Source organism: Benincasa hispida, chromosome 1, assembly GCF_009727055.1.
Source record: "Benincasa hispida cultivar B227 chromosome 1, ASM972705v1, whole genome shotgun sequence".
NCBI lineage: Eukaryota > Viridiplantae > Streptophyta > Magnoliopsida > Cucurbitales > Cucurbitaceae > Benincasa > Benincasa hispida.
Window position 1 is genome coordinate 2428800 of NC_052349.1, and position 19955 is coordinate 2448754.

General features: G+C 27.5%; 1 protein-coding gene across 2 annotated transcripts; it reads left to right on the top strand.

Moving 5' to 3' along the window:
- Positions 1-13493: 13493 nt before the first annotated feature.
- LOC120070270 (protein NRT1/ PTR FAMILY 7.3-like) lies at positions 13494-19538 on the top strand. Of its 2 annotated transcripts, XM_039022166.1 has the most exons (6): positions 13528-13682; positions 14245-14349; positions 14554-14686; positions 15294-15511; positions 17539-18101; positions 18219-19538. In XM_039022166.1, exons 3-6 carry the CDS (start codon positions 14575-14577, stop codon positions 19066-19068), a joined length of 1743 nt encoding a protein of 580 aa, XP_038878094.1. In that variant the 5' UTR covers positions 13528-13682; positions 14245-14349; positions 14554-14574; the 3' UTR covers positions 19069-19538. The 2 variants fall into 2 exon arrangements, with proteins under 2 accessions (XP_038878093.1, XP_038878094.1); XM_039022165.1 differs by lacking the exon at positions 14245-14349 and having other exon boundaries at positions 13494-13682.
- The last annotated feature ends 417 nt before the right edge of the window (positions 19539-19955 follow it).

Here is a 19955-nt window from a genome sequence, read left to right on the forward strand (position 1 = left end):
TTGACGTATATATTTTCCAGATACGTATCTGACATGCGATTGACGTATCTATTTTTTATGCATACATTTTTTTTTTTAAGAAAAATGACAAGTAACTCATCTAATTTTTCCAATCTAAATTAGGGAACCTTATTTAAAAGCTCACAACTCATGTCCAAAACTTTTTAAAAAAATAAAATAGAATAACGGACTAAACCCTAGACTAGAATCATCTAATCTCTTATATTCACAATTTGAATCCCCACAAAGTCCACCAAAATAAACCATTTGGATATCTTCAACAATAAGTTCTTCATACTTCTCTCTCTAATCTTCTTCTTCTTCTTTGTAAACATGAGTCACTTTTTCCATTGCATTTTATTAACTATTATACTTCAACATCTTAAATGTTGCTTTTTTTGTATTGTAATTTCTGTGTTTGTATTCGATTTTGTGCTATTGTTATTAACTTGTATACTAAATTTATCTATATCCTAAACTTTTTTAAAGAAAAAAATATATTTTTCAACATATCAGTATCCTTGTTTTTTAGAAATAATATATATTAAAAATATATTAAAAAAATGATGCATCCTTAGACTTATCCGTATCTTAATTTTTAGAAATTGACGAATCGCCGTATCCGATCGTGTTAGTATCGTATAGCCGTATCTGTGTCTGTGCTTCATAGCTCTTAAGGATGTGTTTGGTGCAAGAACCATCCAAAAACTAAATAATAATCACCCTTACTATAGTTAATACTATTTTGTATTTTCTCAATTAGCCACAGTCAATACTATTTCAAAATCTTATTTGCCACAGTATTTACTATTTTACATTCATTATTTTTTTTGTTATTTGCTCTAGTGTTTACTATTTCCTTCTCAAACTAAAATAGTTTACACCTCAAACACATAGTATTATAATTCAAACTAAAATAATTTGCATCCTAAACACAAACTATTATAATTCAACAATAATAATTAACTCCTTCACCCAAACATCCTCAAGTACGACAAAAACAAAAATACAAATAAAGAAAAACAAACAAACAAACTCTATATACTAGCTTTTGTCAATGGATTTAATTCGACTTGTTCGTTTTTTTTTCCCTCACAATATTGTATTAAAGGAATCGAATCTCTAACGATTCAAGATTGATAGTTCAATATTAATGTTAGTTGAGCTATGTCATATTGTCTATCTAATTCGTTCATTATATCTAAAAAGAAAAAAAAAACTCAAGATTGTATTTATGTTCCCATCCAGCCTTTCTTCATAACACATGAATCATGATAGCTGAAGATAATTATCTAAATTTGAAAATTGGAGTCATTGGAGTGGGTTGGAGGTAATGTAATTTAAAAAACGTACACATTATTAAAAATGTGGAAAATTAAAAAGAGAAGGCTTTTATTAATTATTATTTTAATGAAAGTGGAAACAGCTTAAGTAAGCAACTAACGAAAGTGGAAAATTTGGTTCATATAAATATATTTTATTCAGTCATTGTCTTTTCTTTTCTTTTCTTTTTTCTTTTTTCTTTTCCAAAAAATAAAATCAGATTCATCGACCCGAAAAAGCCACGACACCTATCCAATCAATCCCATGCACTATTTTAATAATATTATAATATTATTATTGTCATTATTTTTAATGACCCACTTGGTTCCAGCACTTTGTTTGGTAACATTGAAAACAAATATTTAGAACAATTAAATACCTTAAACATGTAAAATATTTGTATTTTAAAATATACAAAAATCAATATTATGTATAAATTGAATCTATCTTATTCCTTTACTTTAAATTATAAATTAGATCCATATTATCTAAAAAAATAAAAAATAATTAATACCTAGTAATTATGAAAAATATAATTTATTTAGATAATTTTATCAAATTATAAATATAAATATTTAAATGAAGGAACTAAATTCTAATTTATTTTTCAGATTATGGAACTAAATTTGTAAATTAACTAAACAATTTAAAATTTGTCATTCATATTTTATTTTGAATTATGATATTATTAAATATTGAGATTCAATGATTATTGTATATTTTTGTTGGGATTATTTTTAAATATAGAAAAACGAACAACTAACTATCAAGTATCAATGTAGACATTTTACTGTATTTGTAAATATTTTCATCGATTTTACTATTTAAAACCATTATTTTTTTTTTCATTGTACTTAGGCTATTAAAAAAACTTAAACTAGTTAATATAGTATGAATTTTACTGAGCATATTATGAAAGTATAGTATAGATAGATTCATATAGATCAATGCTATAGTTAAGTGTTAAATTTAAACATTGTTTTGATTATTAAAGTTATTTAATATTTTAGTTCCGAAACTTACCTATATATTAAGAGCGTATTTGAGATAAGGATTATTCTAAGATTATAATAACCATCTCTTGCTAACATAAATACTCTTTTGTATTCTCCAATTAACTACCGTCAACACTATTTCAAAATCCCAATTTTCTATAATATTTACTATTTTACGTTCATCATTTTTTAATTATTTGCTACAACATTTACTATTTCCTTCCCAAACTAAATAGTTTATACCACAAACACATATTATTATAACCTAAACTAAAATAATCTATACCCAGAACACAAACTATTATAACCCAATTATAATAACCTAGGACTATAATAACCAACTCTTTACCTCAAACACTCCTTAAATGTTTAGAATTTGCATTAAAAAATTTACTTTAATTGTTATCTTTTATTTTATTTTTTAATCAAACGTTTAAAAAGGTACTTGATCTTTTTTTCTCATAAATGTAGTGAATAGCAAGATACTACAAGCCAAACTTCATTTTAGAAAGTCATATGTTGAGTTTCAAAATGGACTTTTTTTTCTTGTTTGGGCAAATGACCAATAAACATTTAAGTTCATTAACTTAGGTTAGTACAATTTTTAATAAAATATTAACTTTATCAAACAAGTTTTTAAAAGTCTTTACAAACGTCAAATATTATGTCTATTAATCAGTACACACCTTAATCTTAATATGTCATATTACAAAGATTTTTTACACGACATATGGTTGGCATGTCAATTTTCACACCCCTAAAAGTATCATATCCTACCATTTCTTTTTCTTTCTTTTTTTTTACAAAAAAATAAAACACACATATATATAAATAATAAAAAAATGTAGATATTTATATCGAAGTAACTATTAAATTTAGATTTATAACATTTTTTTTAATGTTTCTTCCACATATTCAATGACGTAAAACTTTGTAAATTAAAATGGAGTGTTTTTCTTCTATAATTTCTACATATTTTAAAAAATAAATTTGTCCTTAGCAATATATTTTTTGGAACTATATTTAAAAAAATCATATATATATATATATATATATATTAGTTTCAATTAAACACATTTTCAAGCCGCCAGGCGCCATATAAATTAAGTATATAGTTGAATTTGGGAGCCGACTTCCTTTATTTGTCCCATACAAAGCCGGCCTCCACAATTTATTTCCTTTCCAATTAAATAATAACTAACAATATTCACAATGCAAAAACCCTTCAAATTTTCCCTCTCTCTAATTAATTTGTTGACCATAATTAGCTTCTATATTTTAGCCTAACTCAACTTTGTTAAGTTATATTTCTCAAAAAGAACAAAAGAAAAAAAAAAAATTGTTGAGTTATATGTTCTCGATCAAATACCTGAAGTTTGAATATTCTAATCTTACGTGCATGGTAAAAAAAAAAAAAAAATAAAAAAAAAAAAAAAACTCATCTATCAATAAAATAGGGGAAAATCAATTTATTTTACCCATTTTTTAATTAAAATTTGAAACTATACTTGTATGAATTTAAATTACTTACTTTTGTAAGTGTATCAATTTATATATTATTTTAAATTTTGTTAGAAAAATATTTGTGTGGAGCTTATAATTTTATTAATTAGACTTTTAATGGGTTGTTTGTTTAGCGGACATCCTAGGTTCTCATAGAAAGGACATTTATATTATCGCGTTTGTTTTGTTGTATGTAAAAGTTTTTGGCATTTGGAGATTTTCAGGCATCCTATCTCAATAGTTTTTTATGTCCTCCTGAAACATGGGTTTTCCAGATTCCTGAGTTGAGCGTATCCCCACTTTACTTTTTTGTCATTCATTTTTTATTTTATATATATACTATATCACTCTTCATTGGCATCAAAATTAAAAATAAATACTGTTCAACTATATATATCACATCTTGTAAATTATATCGCAGTTATTATTATTTTTTTAAACAAGATATGAAAATAAATTTAAAATAATATTTATTTTTATAAATAACTTAGATTATTATTATATTATTTTTTCGAGAAAAATAACATGTAAAAAATAATATAAATGATATTAATTTAAAAAGAAATTAAATGGATAAAAATAAATATGTTTTATAAGTTCAAATTATATTAAATTAATAAAAATAGTCGTAAAGATATTCTTGAAATATCGTGTAAATTTAAATATTCCCCAAAAAAAAACCATAACGAAACAAACACAATTATCAAAATATTTTCAAATATCTGCAAAAATATTTCCACAAAAAAAAAAAAAACATGATTATCTAAAGATGTCAAATATCTATAATTTTGTATGTCTATAATTTCAGACATCTCAAAATTCTGGTTATCTACATTCTCAAAAATCAAACGGCTCCTAAATGTCATCAGTGAGTCAATTTAGATCATTTACTAAGATTTACTTTTGAAAGTTGTCCATGCATCAATTTTATACTTGTAGAGACTTCTTCAAATGTTAGATTGGCAAAATGGACTTTTATAATTGATGTACGGATGATTTTTCAAAGAAAATTTTAATTGAGAGTCTAAAATGATTATATTATAAAAGTTTAAGGATTAAATTGATAAAATTATAAATCTAACCCTAATTATTTTGAGAGTCTAAAATGATTATTTTATAAAAATTTAGGGATATTAATTGATATTAGAAAAAAAATATATAATCTGAGTCCTCAAGTTTAGCTTCAATCTCTGGATAGGGAAAATCATTTACTCGTGCTTTAGTTATTTTGATGTTAATAATGCATAAAAAGAATAAATATTATTATACATTTAAATCTAAAAATTGAAAGTATTAATTTGAACGTAGTTTAAAATTCCAATTGGTGACGATATACTTGGTAACATTTTCTAGGGAGGTAGGTTTATATTTTGCCCCTAATTATTGTTTGATTCAATACACTTTTAGTATTAAAAAAAAGGTTTTTTTTTTTTTTAATTATAAATATAACAACTGTGATGATGGAAGATAAAAATTAGAATATCTAACATTTAGAGAGAAAAGTAATAACAATTATCACTGAGTTAAACTCACATTGACCATATAAAAAGGGTTAGACACAATTTAGTTTATGAAAAATAATTCGCTAACTCATATATATATAGATATAGATATAGATATCACCGATGTGAACTACGTACATTTTTTTATTCGTCTATTTTTTTAAATTTTGTTTATTGTCCATCAACGTCGACTAATTTCTTAATTTAAATTTCTATAAACACTACAAGAATTTTGGTTTTTTTCGACGTTTAAGAAAAGTCAAGAAAATCCAATTTTTTCGACCTTTTTTTTACGTCGAGAAAAAATGCTCTTACGACAGTAATTTCAACAATGTTGGGAAAAATGAGTTCTTCCGACGGTGTTTCTTGGACCGTCGACAAAAAAGTATTGGAAAGAAATTTGTTGATCTCTCCCGACGCTAAGATTGAGGCGTCGGAAGATAGTGTTTATCTGAATATAAAAAATGTTTGAGGAAATTTGAATTAAAGCTCTCCCGAGGGATGTTAAAACTACCACGGGGAGACCAATTGGCCTTATGCCATTTAAAGACGTTGGGATAGGATTAGTTAAAACCCTATTTTTCCCTCTTCTTTTTTCATTTGCCGCCCGAGAGGGACCCTTTTCTTCTCCCCAATTTTCTTTTATATATGTTCCACACTGCCCGGCCCACACCTTCTCCTTCCGCGAGCCCCGCTGTCCGATTTCGATCACTACCGACGAGCCCACGTCATATGATCACTATTGCACGATTCTGCCATCGAACCTACACCAGTGCTGCTGAACGATTCGACTGTTTGTGCTGGTTCCTTTGATCCGAAAATCCAAGAAAATGGAAAGATATCTTTCGGTTGTCGACCTGTTTTATCCTCTGGATTTAAAATGTACAAGCAACAAATCTGATTGAATAAAATCCCTTCCATATTCGATCTAGCTTCATTTGAAAACAATCCTCATCTGATATCAATTCGTATGATTGGAATTTTATGTTGTTGAAACTTAATCACACATTTATGGAAATGAGGTAATAACCGAAATCCAATCAATGAGGAGCCATAGCCTTAGAAGATAGCCCCTGAAGTCAATTTGTTTATTTACTACTACTATTATTATTTGGTAAGAAAGTGTTATAAGTGAAGATTTGAAATGTATCATTTCTCTTTGGGCTATGTTTGACTATAATGTTTCCCTGAGTGATATTTGAATGATTTTGATGGTCTCTCTCATAATTTATATATCAATTATTATATGGTTGAGAAATATTTTAAAAATTATATCTCCCATACCTAATATTTTGGTTTTTTCTATAAAAAAAATAAGTTTAGTAATTGAAGAGGTTTGGTGAAGGAATCAATGGAACAAGAGGCATACACATAAAAATATAATATCATATTAACACATGGAATATTCATATCTATATATATAAAATACGAAATTGTAATTTTAGAGCCTCGCGAAGGGAATGTAGCGCACAGTGTGTTGGGACGCTATACATGACGTGTATATGGTATTATTCGATCCAATAAATCAGGTCTCAATTCGAAGAAAATAAAAACAAAATACTCAAAAAAGAAAAAAAAAAAAAAAAAAAAAAAAAAACAAACGGTAAAAAATCACCTTTTATTTGAGTATTCACTTTTTATGATTTGGGTCGAGACTTCTAATTTCTTCAATTATTGTAAATTTGAGAGTTCAATTTTCAATACATGTATAAATTTGAGAGCTCAATTTTTACAATTTAAAATTTGAGATTATAATTGTATTGTAATACCACCATATTCTAGAGGTGATTTTTGCAATTCATACTATCCATTACATTTTAATTTGATGAATATCGTATAAGATTTTATAATTTCATCAATTTAGAACTCATCATCAATATTTCCTTTGAAAATCATTTAACATCTCAATTATAACCGTCTATTTTGTTAATCCGACATTTGTTGAAGTTCACACATGTGTAAGTTGAATTAATGCATTAATGGAAAATTAAAAATAATTTTAATAAAAATATATCTAAATTAATTTATTTATAATTTATAGATGCTTAATTGATATAGTTGTAATTATCGTACTAAAAAATCTAAAAAAAAAATGATATAAATTGATAAAAATTACAAGAATTCAAAGTGATGGTTTTAAAAGTTCAAGAATATAAAGTAAATTGATGTTTTTCTAAATAAACATAAAGGGCTAAAAAGTTTAATTAACGAGTGGAATATTGGAATATGATTTTTTTTAATGCCGTTAAAAATACAAAATAAATTATCAGCTAATGATCCCCATATACAAACTAATTTTAAGATGGTGATAAAGATTTTTTTTTAAAAAAAGGACAAGCCTCTTTATTAGTTTTTATCTTTATGTCTCATTTAATTAATAAATTTAGAAATCTTATTACGGTGCAACGGTTCCCTCATAAAAATTAATTAGTTGAAAATGAGTTTTATTTTTATAAAATGCCATATAATTCCAGATATTTTTTTTAAAAAAAATAATTATATTTGGTAAATACATATCCTTTTAAAAGAAATTCTAAGAACTAATTAACCATGAGGTCTGATTAGTACAGATCCAAAGTCCAAAGTTTTGACTTGGAGAAAAGATTCTTATGAAAAATGTTGGATCATATTGACTTGTGTGTATGAAATAACAATCTTATATATATTCTTATTCCTAGCTCGATGATTAATTTTGCTATTTTTTTGTGTGTTTTAACTTGTTCATTGCGGATCAATTCACTAATTAATTTAATTAACCTCAATTAAAAATATCTAAAAAAAGTAATTATAGATACTATTTCAAAATTACGAAATCGCCCGGTTGAAATTTGAGTCCTATAACATTTGGTTGAAATCATGAAATTGCTCCATTGTGTATGTGATTGTTATTTGACTGTAGACTCATTGAATTCTTTTTTTTTTTCTTTTCTTTTATGATATTTTTCTTGAGTTGTCCTTCATATCGAGTAACGAGAGTGAGTAGCGAGTAACGATTTATAAAAAAAATAAAAAGAGAAACGAGAATTATACATTAATTAATCATACAAGGAATAACAGAAAAATTGAAAGGAAAAAAAATAGTAAATAATCGTGAGCGAGAATGAGTTTCAACATGCATACACAACGAAGTCAATTCTATAGATTCACTCCATGAAGACATGTCAAAGTTTATAAAATTTATGGTTTTAAAAAGTGGGTCATATTTCATTTTTATCTCGGTAAAAGAATTGACCCTACAAAATAAAATCACCGTAGACAGTTTTTTTTTTCTTCAATTACTAAATACGTTTCTGATGCAATGAATTTATACTTTAAGTAAGTTTGTATTTTGTGACGGCTAAAAGTCGTTTTAGGTTTAGCAAAGTTAGTTGCCTTGTCCAATAATTCCACTAAAAGTCATAATTAACGTTGAATAAGTTCGTTTAAACAAAAAATTATGCTAATTAAAACTGAGGAAATTTTGAAATCATGTTTACTTTAAATGAGAAGAAAAAAAATATCTGATCATATCTAACCTAATTTGAATTAATATAATTATGGGGTATGCTTGAATTGACTTGAGTTCAAATTATTAAATCAAATAATTTTATTATTCCATTTGGTTTATGGATTATCTTAAATTTATTATATTAAATTGAATTCAAGTCAATGTTGAATTCTTTTTTTAATATATATAATTATTGTGATTAGGTATCAAGGTTTTCTAGCTTATGCATCTCTAGTTCTTTTTGTTTTAGGCTTTTTAATACTTATTTATATTTTTTTCTTAAAAAAAATATTATTTTATATTTTATACTCTCTACCGAGTTTCTTATCAAGTTTTTAAGGAGTTTAGGTCTTTTAAATATTATTTTTCTATTAAATAAAATATAACTTGGATGGATGGATTTGATGGTTGCTAGTGTTCAATAAAATGGAGGACGTGAATCCAAACATTTGACCTTTAGTCGACCATATGTATAATGCTTTAGTTAGTTAGTATAAGCATAGTTTACTCATATAAATTTGTATCATGAACCTTGAGGATCAAGGTCTGAGGTTTGATCTCATCTCATTTATTGTCAAAATACAAATATGAAAATGAAATTAAGAATGTCAAACTAGCCATAATTCATCTTGTCAATACATTATAAATAGGAGCAACAAAAAACCAAAAAAAAGAAAAAAAAAAAAAAAATCAAATCAAACTTAGGTTTGATTGTTTATTATAAATTTAAATTAGATATATTGATTTGTACTTGGAGAAAATCAAAATTTATGGATCCATATCGATTTTTTATCGTAAAAGTGAATAAAGAAAAACCGAACCAAATATATATATATAATATATATATATATATATATTATATTACCCTTAAAAGTGAATTAACCTTAAGTATATTTTAGTATTTTAATTGTTGTGTGGTGCATGTGTGTATTTGTTGTCTATAAAAAGTATGCCCATTATTGTGGTGCATGTATCATATGTTTGTTATTTAAAAAATGCCAATGAAAAAATGTTTTCAATTTCAATCTATAGAAGAAAAAGAAATAAAAGGGATAGGCCCAATTTTGATTTGAAATTAGTATAAATGATCCATTCAAAATAAATATAAAAATAAAAATAAAAAATTGGATGAAAAATAATACTAATTATTATTGTGCAGGTATGTTTGTTATTCAGAAAAATGCCAAAAAAAACAAAAAAAAAATTCAATTTCAATCTATTAAAAAAAAGAAATAAATAGACTCAATTTTAAATTAAAAGTAGCAAAAATTATCCATTCAAAATGAACGTAAAAATAAAAATAAAAACTAGATGAATAGAAAAGAAAAGACCAAAAATCAATTGGTTTTGTTCTTTATTGGATATTAGTATGAATCTCTTCTTCATAAAATTGATCGATTTGATTTGGTTCTGGGTTGATCTTAAAACCAACAAAATCAAACCGACTTTTCACTTCTAATTATATTATTGACCAATAGTTAGAGGTTTCAACTAGAATAATTTTTTTTTACTTCTTTTATAAAATATATTTATTAATACATATTAGCGATTAATAAGTATATGATTCGAATCCTTTCTCTTCCAATTATATTATAATTTTTTTTAAGAATGCATATATGTACATTAATTATTGAACTTCCTATGTTTTAATTTTTCCTCTTTTTTTTATTGAGTAATTGTTTTTTTTTTTTTTCTTTTCAATTTAGAACTTTTGAAATGCATTTTCCAATATACATCGTACACGAATCAATAATCATTGTTGAATGATAAGATATATAAGTAGTTACTCAATCATGAATATTTTGAAGTCACAATTAATACAATAAATATTGATTGCTTGATTGCTTGATTTTTTTAAAAGAAAATTTGTAGATCCAATGAGAGAGATGTTATGTTATGAACGTTCATATATTGGGTTAGGTTGCGTATGAAACTTTGTAAAGTGGGTGATAATATGTAATATTATTGAGGGGGTAATTTTGGAATAATAAAAACTTAAAAGTTAAACCCACATTAATTACAAAGGTCATCATTTTTTCTTTTCATTCTACTACTCATCATCCTTCAAAATAAAACCTCCACGTATAGAGTAGTCACGATAATAATAATTAATAAATTTGTATATATATATAATTAATAATAATATCTTAAATGTTTATTCAATCATAGTTTAATATGCGTAACCAATTCGAATATAGACATTGATTATCATCTTAAAAGTTTGATGACATGATTCAATCTCTAAATTGTTGAACCGGAAAAAAAGAGTTTCTTTTGATGTAATATGGAGTGACATAGAAAATATTAAGTTAGAGATTTAACCGACGTTCTTTTGAAATCTACCTCTCGTGAGTTTTCAAAAAATTTTAAGTACCGAATGTGTCCCTAAATTTTCGATTTTGTAATTAATAAAGTTATGCATTTAAAATTTTATATGTCTTGTAATTATACATATGTTTAGTTGGTTTCGATAGTTCTTTTAGGTGTGTTTGTATTTGTATTTTGATCTTAAGGTTCTATTCTCTTTACCGTTCATTACCTTTTAAAAGTATATGTTAGTCAATTTAATTGAGTTGTGTATAAATATAAAAGGGTAATTACATTGAATAGTACTTTTAGATATAATAATTAAGTATATAACAACATTTTTAAACAATTGCAAATATAACACAACCTATCGAGATAAACTCTATTGCTAATAGATTCATATTGATGATATAGTCTATTAGTGATAAATTCGTATTAGTAATATGATCTATCACTGATAGATTTCGAAAGTAAAATCTAAATTTTGCTATATCTGCAATTTTTTTACATTTTACTATATCTATAAATACTTTGTGGTTGAATCTCATTGCTTACCGACTATAAATTTGATTCTGAAAAAAGTGGAGAGTTTGGGAGAAATACTATGTTTGGCTTGAACACATTTGGACCCTATCGAAAATTTGGGAGAGAACACTGCATTTGTTTTCCTTCATAGAGAATGAAGTGTATATATATATATTTGCATAAGAGTGTTAATAAATTTATCTTCCTTCTTANATATATACACTGACATACTAATATCTTTTCGAAGATTGGAAGTTCGAATAATCTCTATTGTCACGTAAAAATTATTAGTTTATGCTAAAATTCAAGTCATGCATTTGAATATTTAGGAAACAATGAATTAATATGTGACAAGTTACCACCAAAATTTATTTTCACAACACAAACAAAACAAAATAGAGAAATGGGAATTTATCTTCATTCTAAAAATTTTATTTTCCATATTTTTACGTCATCTACTTCTTTTGTTTGTCTATCCAAATAAAAAAAAAAGAGTGGTCAATATACGTTTGGATTAAAAAAAAAAAGAAAAAAAAAAGAAGTAGAATCCAATATTTCAAAAAATACCTTGTTTGAAATAAATTTATAAAACCTTATCACTGGTTTAGAATGAATTTCTAAGAGCTTATCAAAGTATTATTCTTAAAGATTTTGTTTCTAACTTATTAAAAAAATCTCTTCAAATGCATTTTATTTAACTAAAACGAATATAACACAATTTACATATAAATTTCCTAACGATCGAAAGGTACATAGTTCAAATCACCTGTTATATATTATACTAAAAAAGTAACCCAAGTTCAATTACTTTCACTATCAAAATAATATAATCAACCTTCAATCTCCCCTAAACTAATTATTTCAAAACAAAATTACCAAGAAAATTATAAAAAAAAAAATGAAAAATGAAAAATTATTGAATGAAACCCACCTCAATGTAACTACCTTTCAATAACAGTCAAATATAGATTAAGCCCCATAATAATTAGAAATTTGAGATACTATTGTAATTTTTTCTCATACATTGAGAAAAAAAAACCTCCCAGTTGCCTATTGAATAACTTCTCCTTCAAAGGAGTAATTTTTCTTTTTGTTGGGTTAAAAAACTATTTTGATCATTACAGATATGTAAATGTCTATTTTTAGTCCTTCAAATTTTAATAACTCTTAAATTTAATCCCTCGAAATTAAACTTGATCAAAACTAGTTAAATAATAATAATAATTTTCAGGCAAGAAAATACATTATGCGAATATGTATCCAAAATTTATAATAAAAATATTAATACGTAATAAAACATTTTTTTAAATAACAATAAACTAGTACTAATGATTAAAATTAGGTATTTGAAATATATAGGCCAAAATTAAACAAGACTCAAAGCATAGTATTAAATTTTCATCGATATCGACATGAGGGATGAATCGAATATTTTTGTAGAAAAATCCATAAAACGTTAAAAAAAAAAAGTAACAAAATATCATTAATATAAATATAATATAAATAATATACCTATTAATTTTATTTAAAAATTATAAAATATTTATTTACTAAATTAAAATTTCTATTTTTTGCTATTCAAATAGAAATTTTAATAAAATAAAGACTTCGACTTTTAAACCTGGTCTCAAAGTACAATGAATATGTTATTTTCTTTTTCCACCCACTTAAAATTGGACACTTTTAATTATTTTTCCTCACTCTTCAAAAGGAAAAAAAAAATATATATATATATATATATATATTTAAAAAATTGCACTCTCTTTTTCCTCGTCCTTTCCCACTTTCTCACAGTTGTCCAATTTTATTTTTCTCTCTCCTTTGTCTATAAATAGACCCCAAATCCCACATCCCTTCTCCCCAGATACACCTCTCCATTTCCCATCCCATCATCATCAAATCATCTCCAAATAATTTCCATCACCATATTTTTTTCCTCAACTTTTTAGGCCAATAAAATTCCTCATCTTTGTTGCTCTCTCTCCAAGTTCTTCGAGTTTCCCTTCGATGACTTATCTCAATATCTCCTGTTTTCGTCAGGTTTGTAATCCATAATAAAACAAATACTTACATTTTTTCTCTCTATCTTTTCTCTCTTGTAATCGTTACGTATCCATGTAAGTTTACGTGGACAAACAAGATTAATATTTTGAGAGGATAACACTTGCCAAACTACAAGCAAAACTCATTTTCTAATGTACCATCTTTTTTTTTTTCTTCTCTAAATTTGAGTGTCTAAATAGAAATATTTACCGATTCATGAGTAGACAAATATATTTTTTTTTATTAAGAAAAACTAGAAAATAATTTTCAGTTGGTATACATATATGCTCTTCCTTGGTTAGTATTGAAGTAGAAAGATAGGATTAGTATTAGATTGTATTTACATAAATTTCTATTATTTTGAACTGTATGATCCTACACCGTTTAATTATCGAGAAAATTTGTAGGATTTTAACTCAAGTGGTAGATCGTTAATCTTAAAAATTTAACCCCATATCTCATATAAAGAAAATAAAATTAAAAAGGAAAAAAAAAGAATTTTTTATAATTCACTTTTTTTTTTTTTGGTGTTTAATTGGGTGGATTTTACGTGTTTTAGGGATTAGCGCTGGATTCATGAGTGAAAAAGAATAAAGAATAAAAAATGTGAAGAGATAGAAGAGTGAAAAAGGACCGATGTTGTTCAGAAAAACTTTACTAAAATGTATTTCCAAATTCTTCTCTTTAACCTTTTTATTTATTTATTTATTTTCAGATTATTTATTTATTTTTCAGATTCAGAACTTTGGATTCTTGGTTCTGATTTCTCTGAAATGCGGTGGTTATTTAAATACATAGTTTTTGTACGTGAGAATTTCCATTTTTTTTTTTTAAAAAAATAATTTTTAAAATTTTTTGTATTTTGTAGAGTACTACAAAAAAGAAGAAGATGGCAATACCGGAGAAGGAAGCGTGTACACTCGACGGAGCTGTCGACCGACACGGTCGCCCCGCCATCCGGGACAAAACTGGAACTTGGGTTGCTGGAATTTTGATACTTGGTAATTCAATTTGGACCATATTATTTGTGATAGTGTTCATAATTTCATATTATTTATATACCTCAAGATTATATTGGATTTTTATGTTAGTTTAATTCATCTACGTTATAAAATATATATACACACATATATAGATATACACTCTTAAAATTTATACTAATTTAAGATATCAGGTCTACTATTTTGTTGAGAACACTAGGCTAAGTCATCACCAAGTTTGATTTGATATGACTTTTTAAAAAAGTAATGAATTTTAAGGACACTTTTTACAAGCATTTTTTTTTTCAAAAGAAGAGAAAATACCAATTAAATGCGTTGTTGTCTTTTCATAATTTGTCTAATTTCCAAAAAGTGTTTTAATTAAAGTTAATTTCCAAAAAGTGTTTTAATTAAAGTTTTGAAAAGTATTTTTGATAGGTTATTTATCTTTTTTAAAAGAAAAAATTTGACATAACAAGAATCTTAATAGTTACATGGACACCAGGATGTAACATATGTTTAGTAGGTAAAAAATAAACCAAATAAATATGCATTACCACATAAGGTTTAGAAGTAGAATTTAAAGTGAATAAGTTGTAATATATATGATTGTTTAATAATGGGACAGTGAACCAAGGGCTAGCTACACTGGCATTTTTTGGAGTTGGAGTAAATTTGGTGTTGTTTCTCACAAGAGTGGTGGGACAAGACAATGCTGAAGCAGCCAACAACGTTAGCAAGTGGACAGGAACAGTCTACATTTTCTCTCTTCTTGGAGCTTTCCTTAGTGATTCCTACTGGGGAAGATTCAAGACTTGTGCTATATTTCAAGCCATTTTCGTTATCGTAAGTTAACAATAATCACTTTCTCTAAATTGCTTCTCTTTATTTATAATATTTGTTGATTGCTCAAAAACACACATTTTGGAGAATATATGTGTTCGGTATTTGAATTTTAAAAATGTAATTTTTTAGTTCCAAAGTTTATAAAAATAGATTCAAAAGGTCTTTGAAGTAGTTTTTGTTTGATTTTTAAAATTTTTAAAATTTTTAAAAATAGCTTTTAAAGAGGATGTGATTTTAAAAAAAAATTATTCTTCTAGTTTAAAATGTAATATAATTATTCAAAACACTAGTATAGAGTTGTTTGAGAGATTTTTTTAACCTGTTTTTATAAATATGGAAACTAAAAAAAGTACATTTTTAAAATTCAGATATCAAACATAGATATTCCTCCAGATTTGGGGATTAAAAATGTAATTTTCCAAAAAAAATAATTGTCTTACTTTTTTGAGGTTTTTTTTTTTTTTCTTTCCATCACCTTTTAAAAAGTCATATGAAACTTGCTCTAACAACTTCATGAATTTATAATTATTTGTCTTTAATACCCTATTTTTATATGTCAATAATAAGAAAGAAATGAAATGACATTACATAAAGATTATTTAGCGTGTGGATGCGACTCAACTTTCTAGATATATGGAATTATTGACACGATGTTTAAGGGCATCGTGTCGCCATTATTAGGGTAGCTATCATATTATTGTGTTTTTCGTTGCTATTTGCTAAAACTATTCAATATGACAATAGTAGGGATTTATGTTAGAAATGGGAAAATTTAATAATTTTGATGAAATGTTTATTTGAATGAAAATCATTTCATTTTACTATGATATATGATGATAAACAATATATTATTGGGTTGTCAGGATGTTGAATAGTAACCTTTCAAAATTAAAAATATCATGGGACTATTTATAGTGTCAATTTCAACTTTAATTCAAACTTTGCAATTAAATATAATTCCCACTTGTAAATTTTGTAATGATTCCACGGTGTCGTTTAGTGGGGAAAAAAAGAGAGGAAAAGTTGCCTTTGTCTAGACATAAATCTAAACAGATGTGTGTTTGATATTAAACCACAAAACAAATGTTTACTAAAGTCGCAAACTCAATGTAAATGTGTGTTAGAAAGTGACCCAATAATGTAGATCAATAAAAAATAATAATAATAACATTCATAATTGGCGCCCACATGTGACCTTTTTTTATTTTTTATTTTTTTAACAAACATTGATGTAATTCTAATTTTTTTAAAATAAAAATAAAAATTGATTATTACTTAGAATACAAAGTTTCAGAGAAAACTTAGACTTGTAAAATTTTGTATCTAAACTAAACTATGTAAAATAATAATAAAAAAATAGTTTCACAAGTAAACACTGTAGTAAAAAATAAATAAAAAAAAATTATGAATGTAAAATAGTAAAAACGGTAGCAAATTGTAAATAGAGATCTTAGAATAGTGTTGACCGTAGGTAGTTTAAAGTTTTGAAATAGTATTCAATATAGTAAAAGAATGTTATTATAGTATTAAGATAATCGTTGTTCCAAACATCCCCTAAATAGTCTATAGGAAGGAATTTGACAAACCCAAAAGCTAAATACAATTGAAAAGAAAAGGACATAATAATTAAAGGGTCAAAGTTTCAAAACATATGGAGAGGAATTCGAACCTTTAACCTTATAATCAATTATAGATTGATTTAAGGCAATGATTAGATGGAATATAGGGTAGACTTATATCTCATAGAAGCATTTTTATTTGCCACGTGATTTAATTGTATAATGGGATGAGATGTACAAAGGATAGGTGTACATGCAGTAGATATATTTTTCTTAGATGCAGCTAGGTCAATACACCTATGACTTTATAGGATGCAGCAAAAAAATGAAGGAAATTGACTTCATGGTTAAACCCATTTTGATTGGATGAAGATATAAACAAATGGATAAAAAAAGTCACAATGAAAAAGGGTGAAGATGGACATAGAAAGAAGTATTGTTTAAAGTTTTGTTCTTCCTCTTGGACAGGGTCTTGCTTCACTATCAATAACATCCTACATATTTCTGGTGAGACCTAAAGGATGTGGTGATGAACATACTCCATGCAATTCTCATTCCTCCTTCCACATTGCTCTGTTCTACCTCTCAGTTTACTTGGTTGCCCTTGGCAATGGAGGCTACCAACCCAATATAGCTACATTTGGGGCAGATCAGTTTGATGAAGAAGACCCTAAAGAAGGCATCTCTAAAATTGCTTTCTTCAGCTATTTCTACTTGGCTCTGAACCTTGGTTCCCTATTCTCCAATACAATTTTGGGTTACTTTGAAGATGAAGGAATGTGGGTGCTTGGATTTTGGGCTTCTACAGCCTCTGCTGCCATGGCTTTGCTCTTGTTCCTCTGTGGAATCCCTAGGTATAGACATTTCACTCCTAAAGGAAATCCCCTCTCTAGGGTTTCTCAAGTGGTGGTTGCAGCTACTAGAAAATGGAAGGTTCAGATGATGCCTAATTCAGAGGGGTTGTTTGATGATGATGAGAAGGAATTGGTTAACAATGGGGCTAGGAGAATTCTCCATACCAATGGATTCAAGTGAGTTTCCTCATCCATTTCTGTTTGATTTGATTGAGATTGAGTTTTGAATTGATTGTTTGATTTCAAGAAAAATGAATGTAACGTGTCTATGTGTGATTCTGTTGTCCTCTACAGATTTTTGGATAGAGCAGCAGTAATTACCTCATCGGAGACGGACCGATTAGACGACGGAGCTCGGAATCCATGGCGTCTCTGTACTGTTACTCAAGTCGAAGAAGTCAAATGCATCCTCAGACTCCTCCCTATTTGGCTTTGCACGATTCTCTACTCCGTCGTCTTCACTCAAATGGCTTCTCTGTTCGTCGAGCAAGGCGCGGCCATGAGAACCAACATTTCCACATTTCACATCCCTCCTGCAAGCATGTCGAGCTTCGACATTCTCAGCGTCGCAGCGTTTATCTTCATCTACCGTAGAGTAATCGATCCAGTCTTTGCTCGATTAACCAAATCAAGCCTCACAGAGCTTCAAAGAATGGGGATTGGCCTCGTAATCGCAATCTGCGCCATGGTATCCGCCGGAACTGTCGAGATTTTCCGTCTAAAACACGCCAACAAAGAATGCCTCCATTGCGACGATTCAAGTTCCTTAAGCATTTTCTGGCAGATTCCGCAGTATGTACTGATCGGAGCATCGGAGGTTTTCATGTACGTCGGCCAACTGGAATTCTTCAACAGTCAGGCACCTGACGGACTCAAAAGCTTCGGTAGCGCTCTCTGTATGACCTCGATTTCCTTCGGGAACTACGTTAGCAGCTTGCTGGTGACGATCGTAATGAAGGTATCGGCGACCGATAACATGCCGGGATGGATCCCCGGGAACCTAAACAAAGGCCATTTAGACCGATTTTACTTCCTCTTGGCTGCCCTTACGGCGGCGGATCTCGCCGTCTACATCCTCTGCGCCAAATGGTACAAATACATCAAATTCGAGAGCCGTGAGGCCGACGTCGCCGCCACCGTCTAGGGTTCCGCTCCGCTCCGGCCGACAATGGCGGCGGAATAAGGTTGGAGGTAGAAGAATGTAGTTGCCACTTGCCAGTGATATATCCATTTCATGCCGTTTGATCCAATTTCGATGGTTTATGATCGAATTATAAGATTGGAAGAAAATAAATAAATAAATAGTTTCGAGGTGGTTCGATCAAGATCGTTGAAATTGGACCGGAAAATCGTGGCCGTAGATTTTGAAGAGAAAAAAACCCACACCGGTTGAAGGATGATCGCCGGTTAATGCAATGAAACTTGGGAGATGATTCCGATTGCTTCTCCAGTTGAGCGGTGTTGTGAGAGATTTTACTTGACAAGGTGGGTGTGTTGAGTAAAAACTTCTATTCATCTCTTTTCTATTTAATTCAATGTTTCATTGTATTATTTTTCATTCTCTGTATTTAATTAAATTGGCCCATTTTTATTTTTAAGCTCTTAATTTTCAAATTTAGTGTGAATTATATGAACCATGAAATTAGTTTAAAACAAAAAGTCATCAAATAAATTACTAACAAAAATTTACGATCAAAATATTCAAATTCAAACTTAGAGACACTTCAACTTCGTCAAAGGCTCGAAACCCAAAAACTAGCCTAAATTCATTCTCTGAATTTAAACTCGACCTAAAGTCAAGGTTTAATTGGTCCAACTCCGTTCAACCTATTTATTCATTAGATTGGATATGAATCACCATTTTAAAAATTAAGCCAACCATATGATTGTTATTCAATGGACTAATCCAATGGTCAAATTGAAACTTGACCTAAACTTTAAATTTTGATCTAATAATAAGTTATGGTTCAACTCAGGATTGGATAATGAACTTGGCCATTTAAAATTGGGTCAGCCCAATCCAAACCCAAA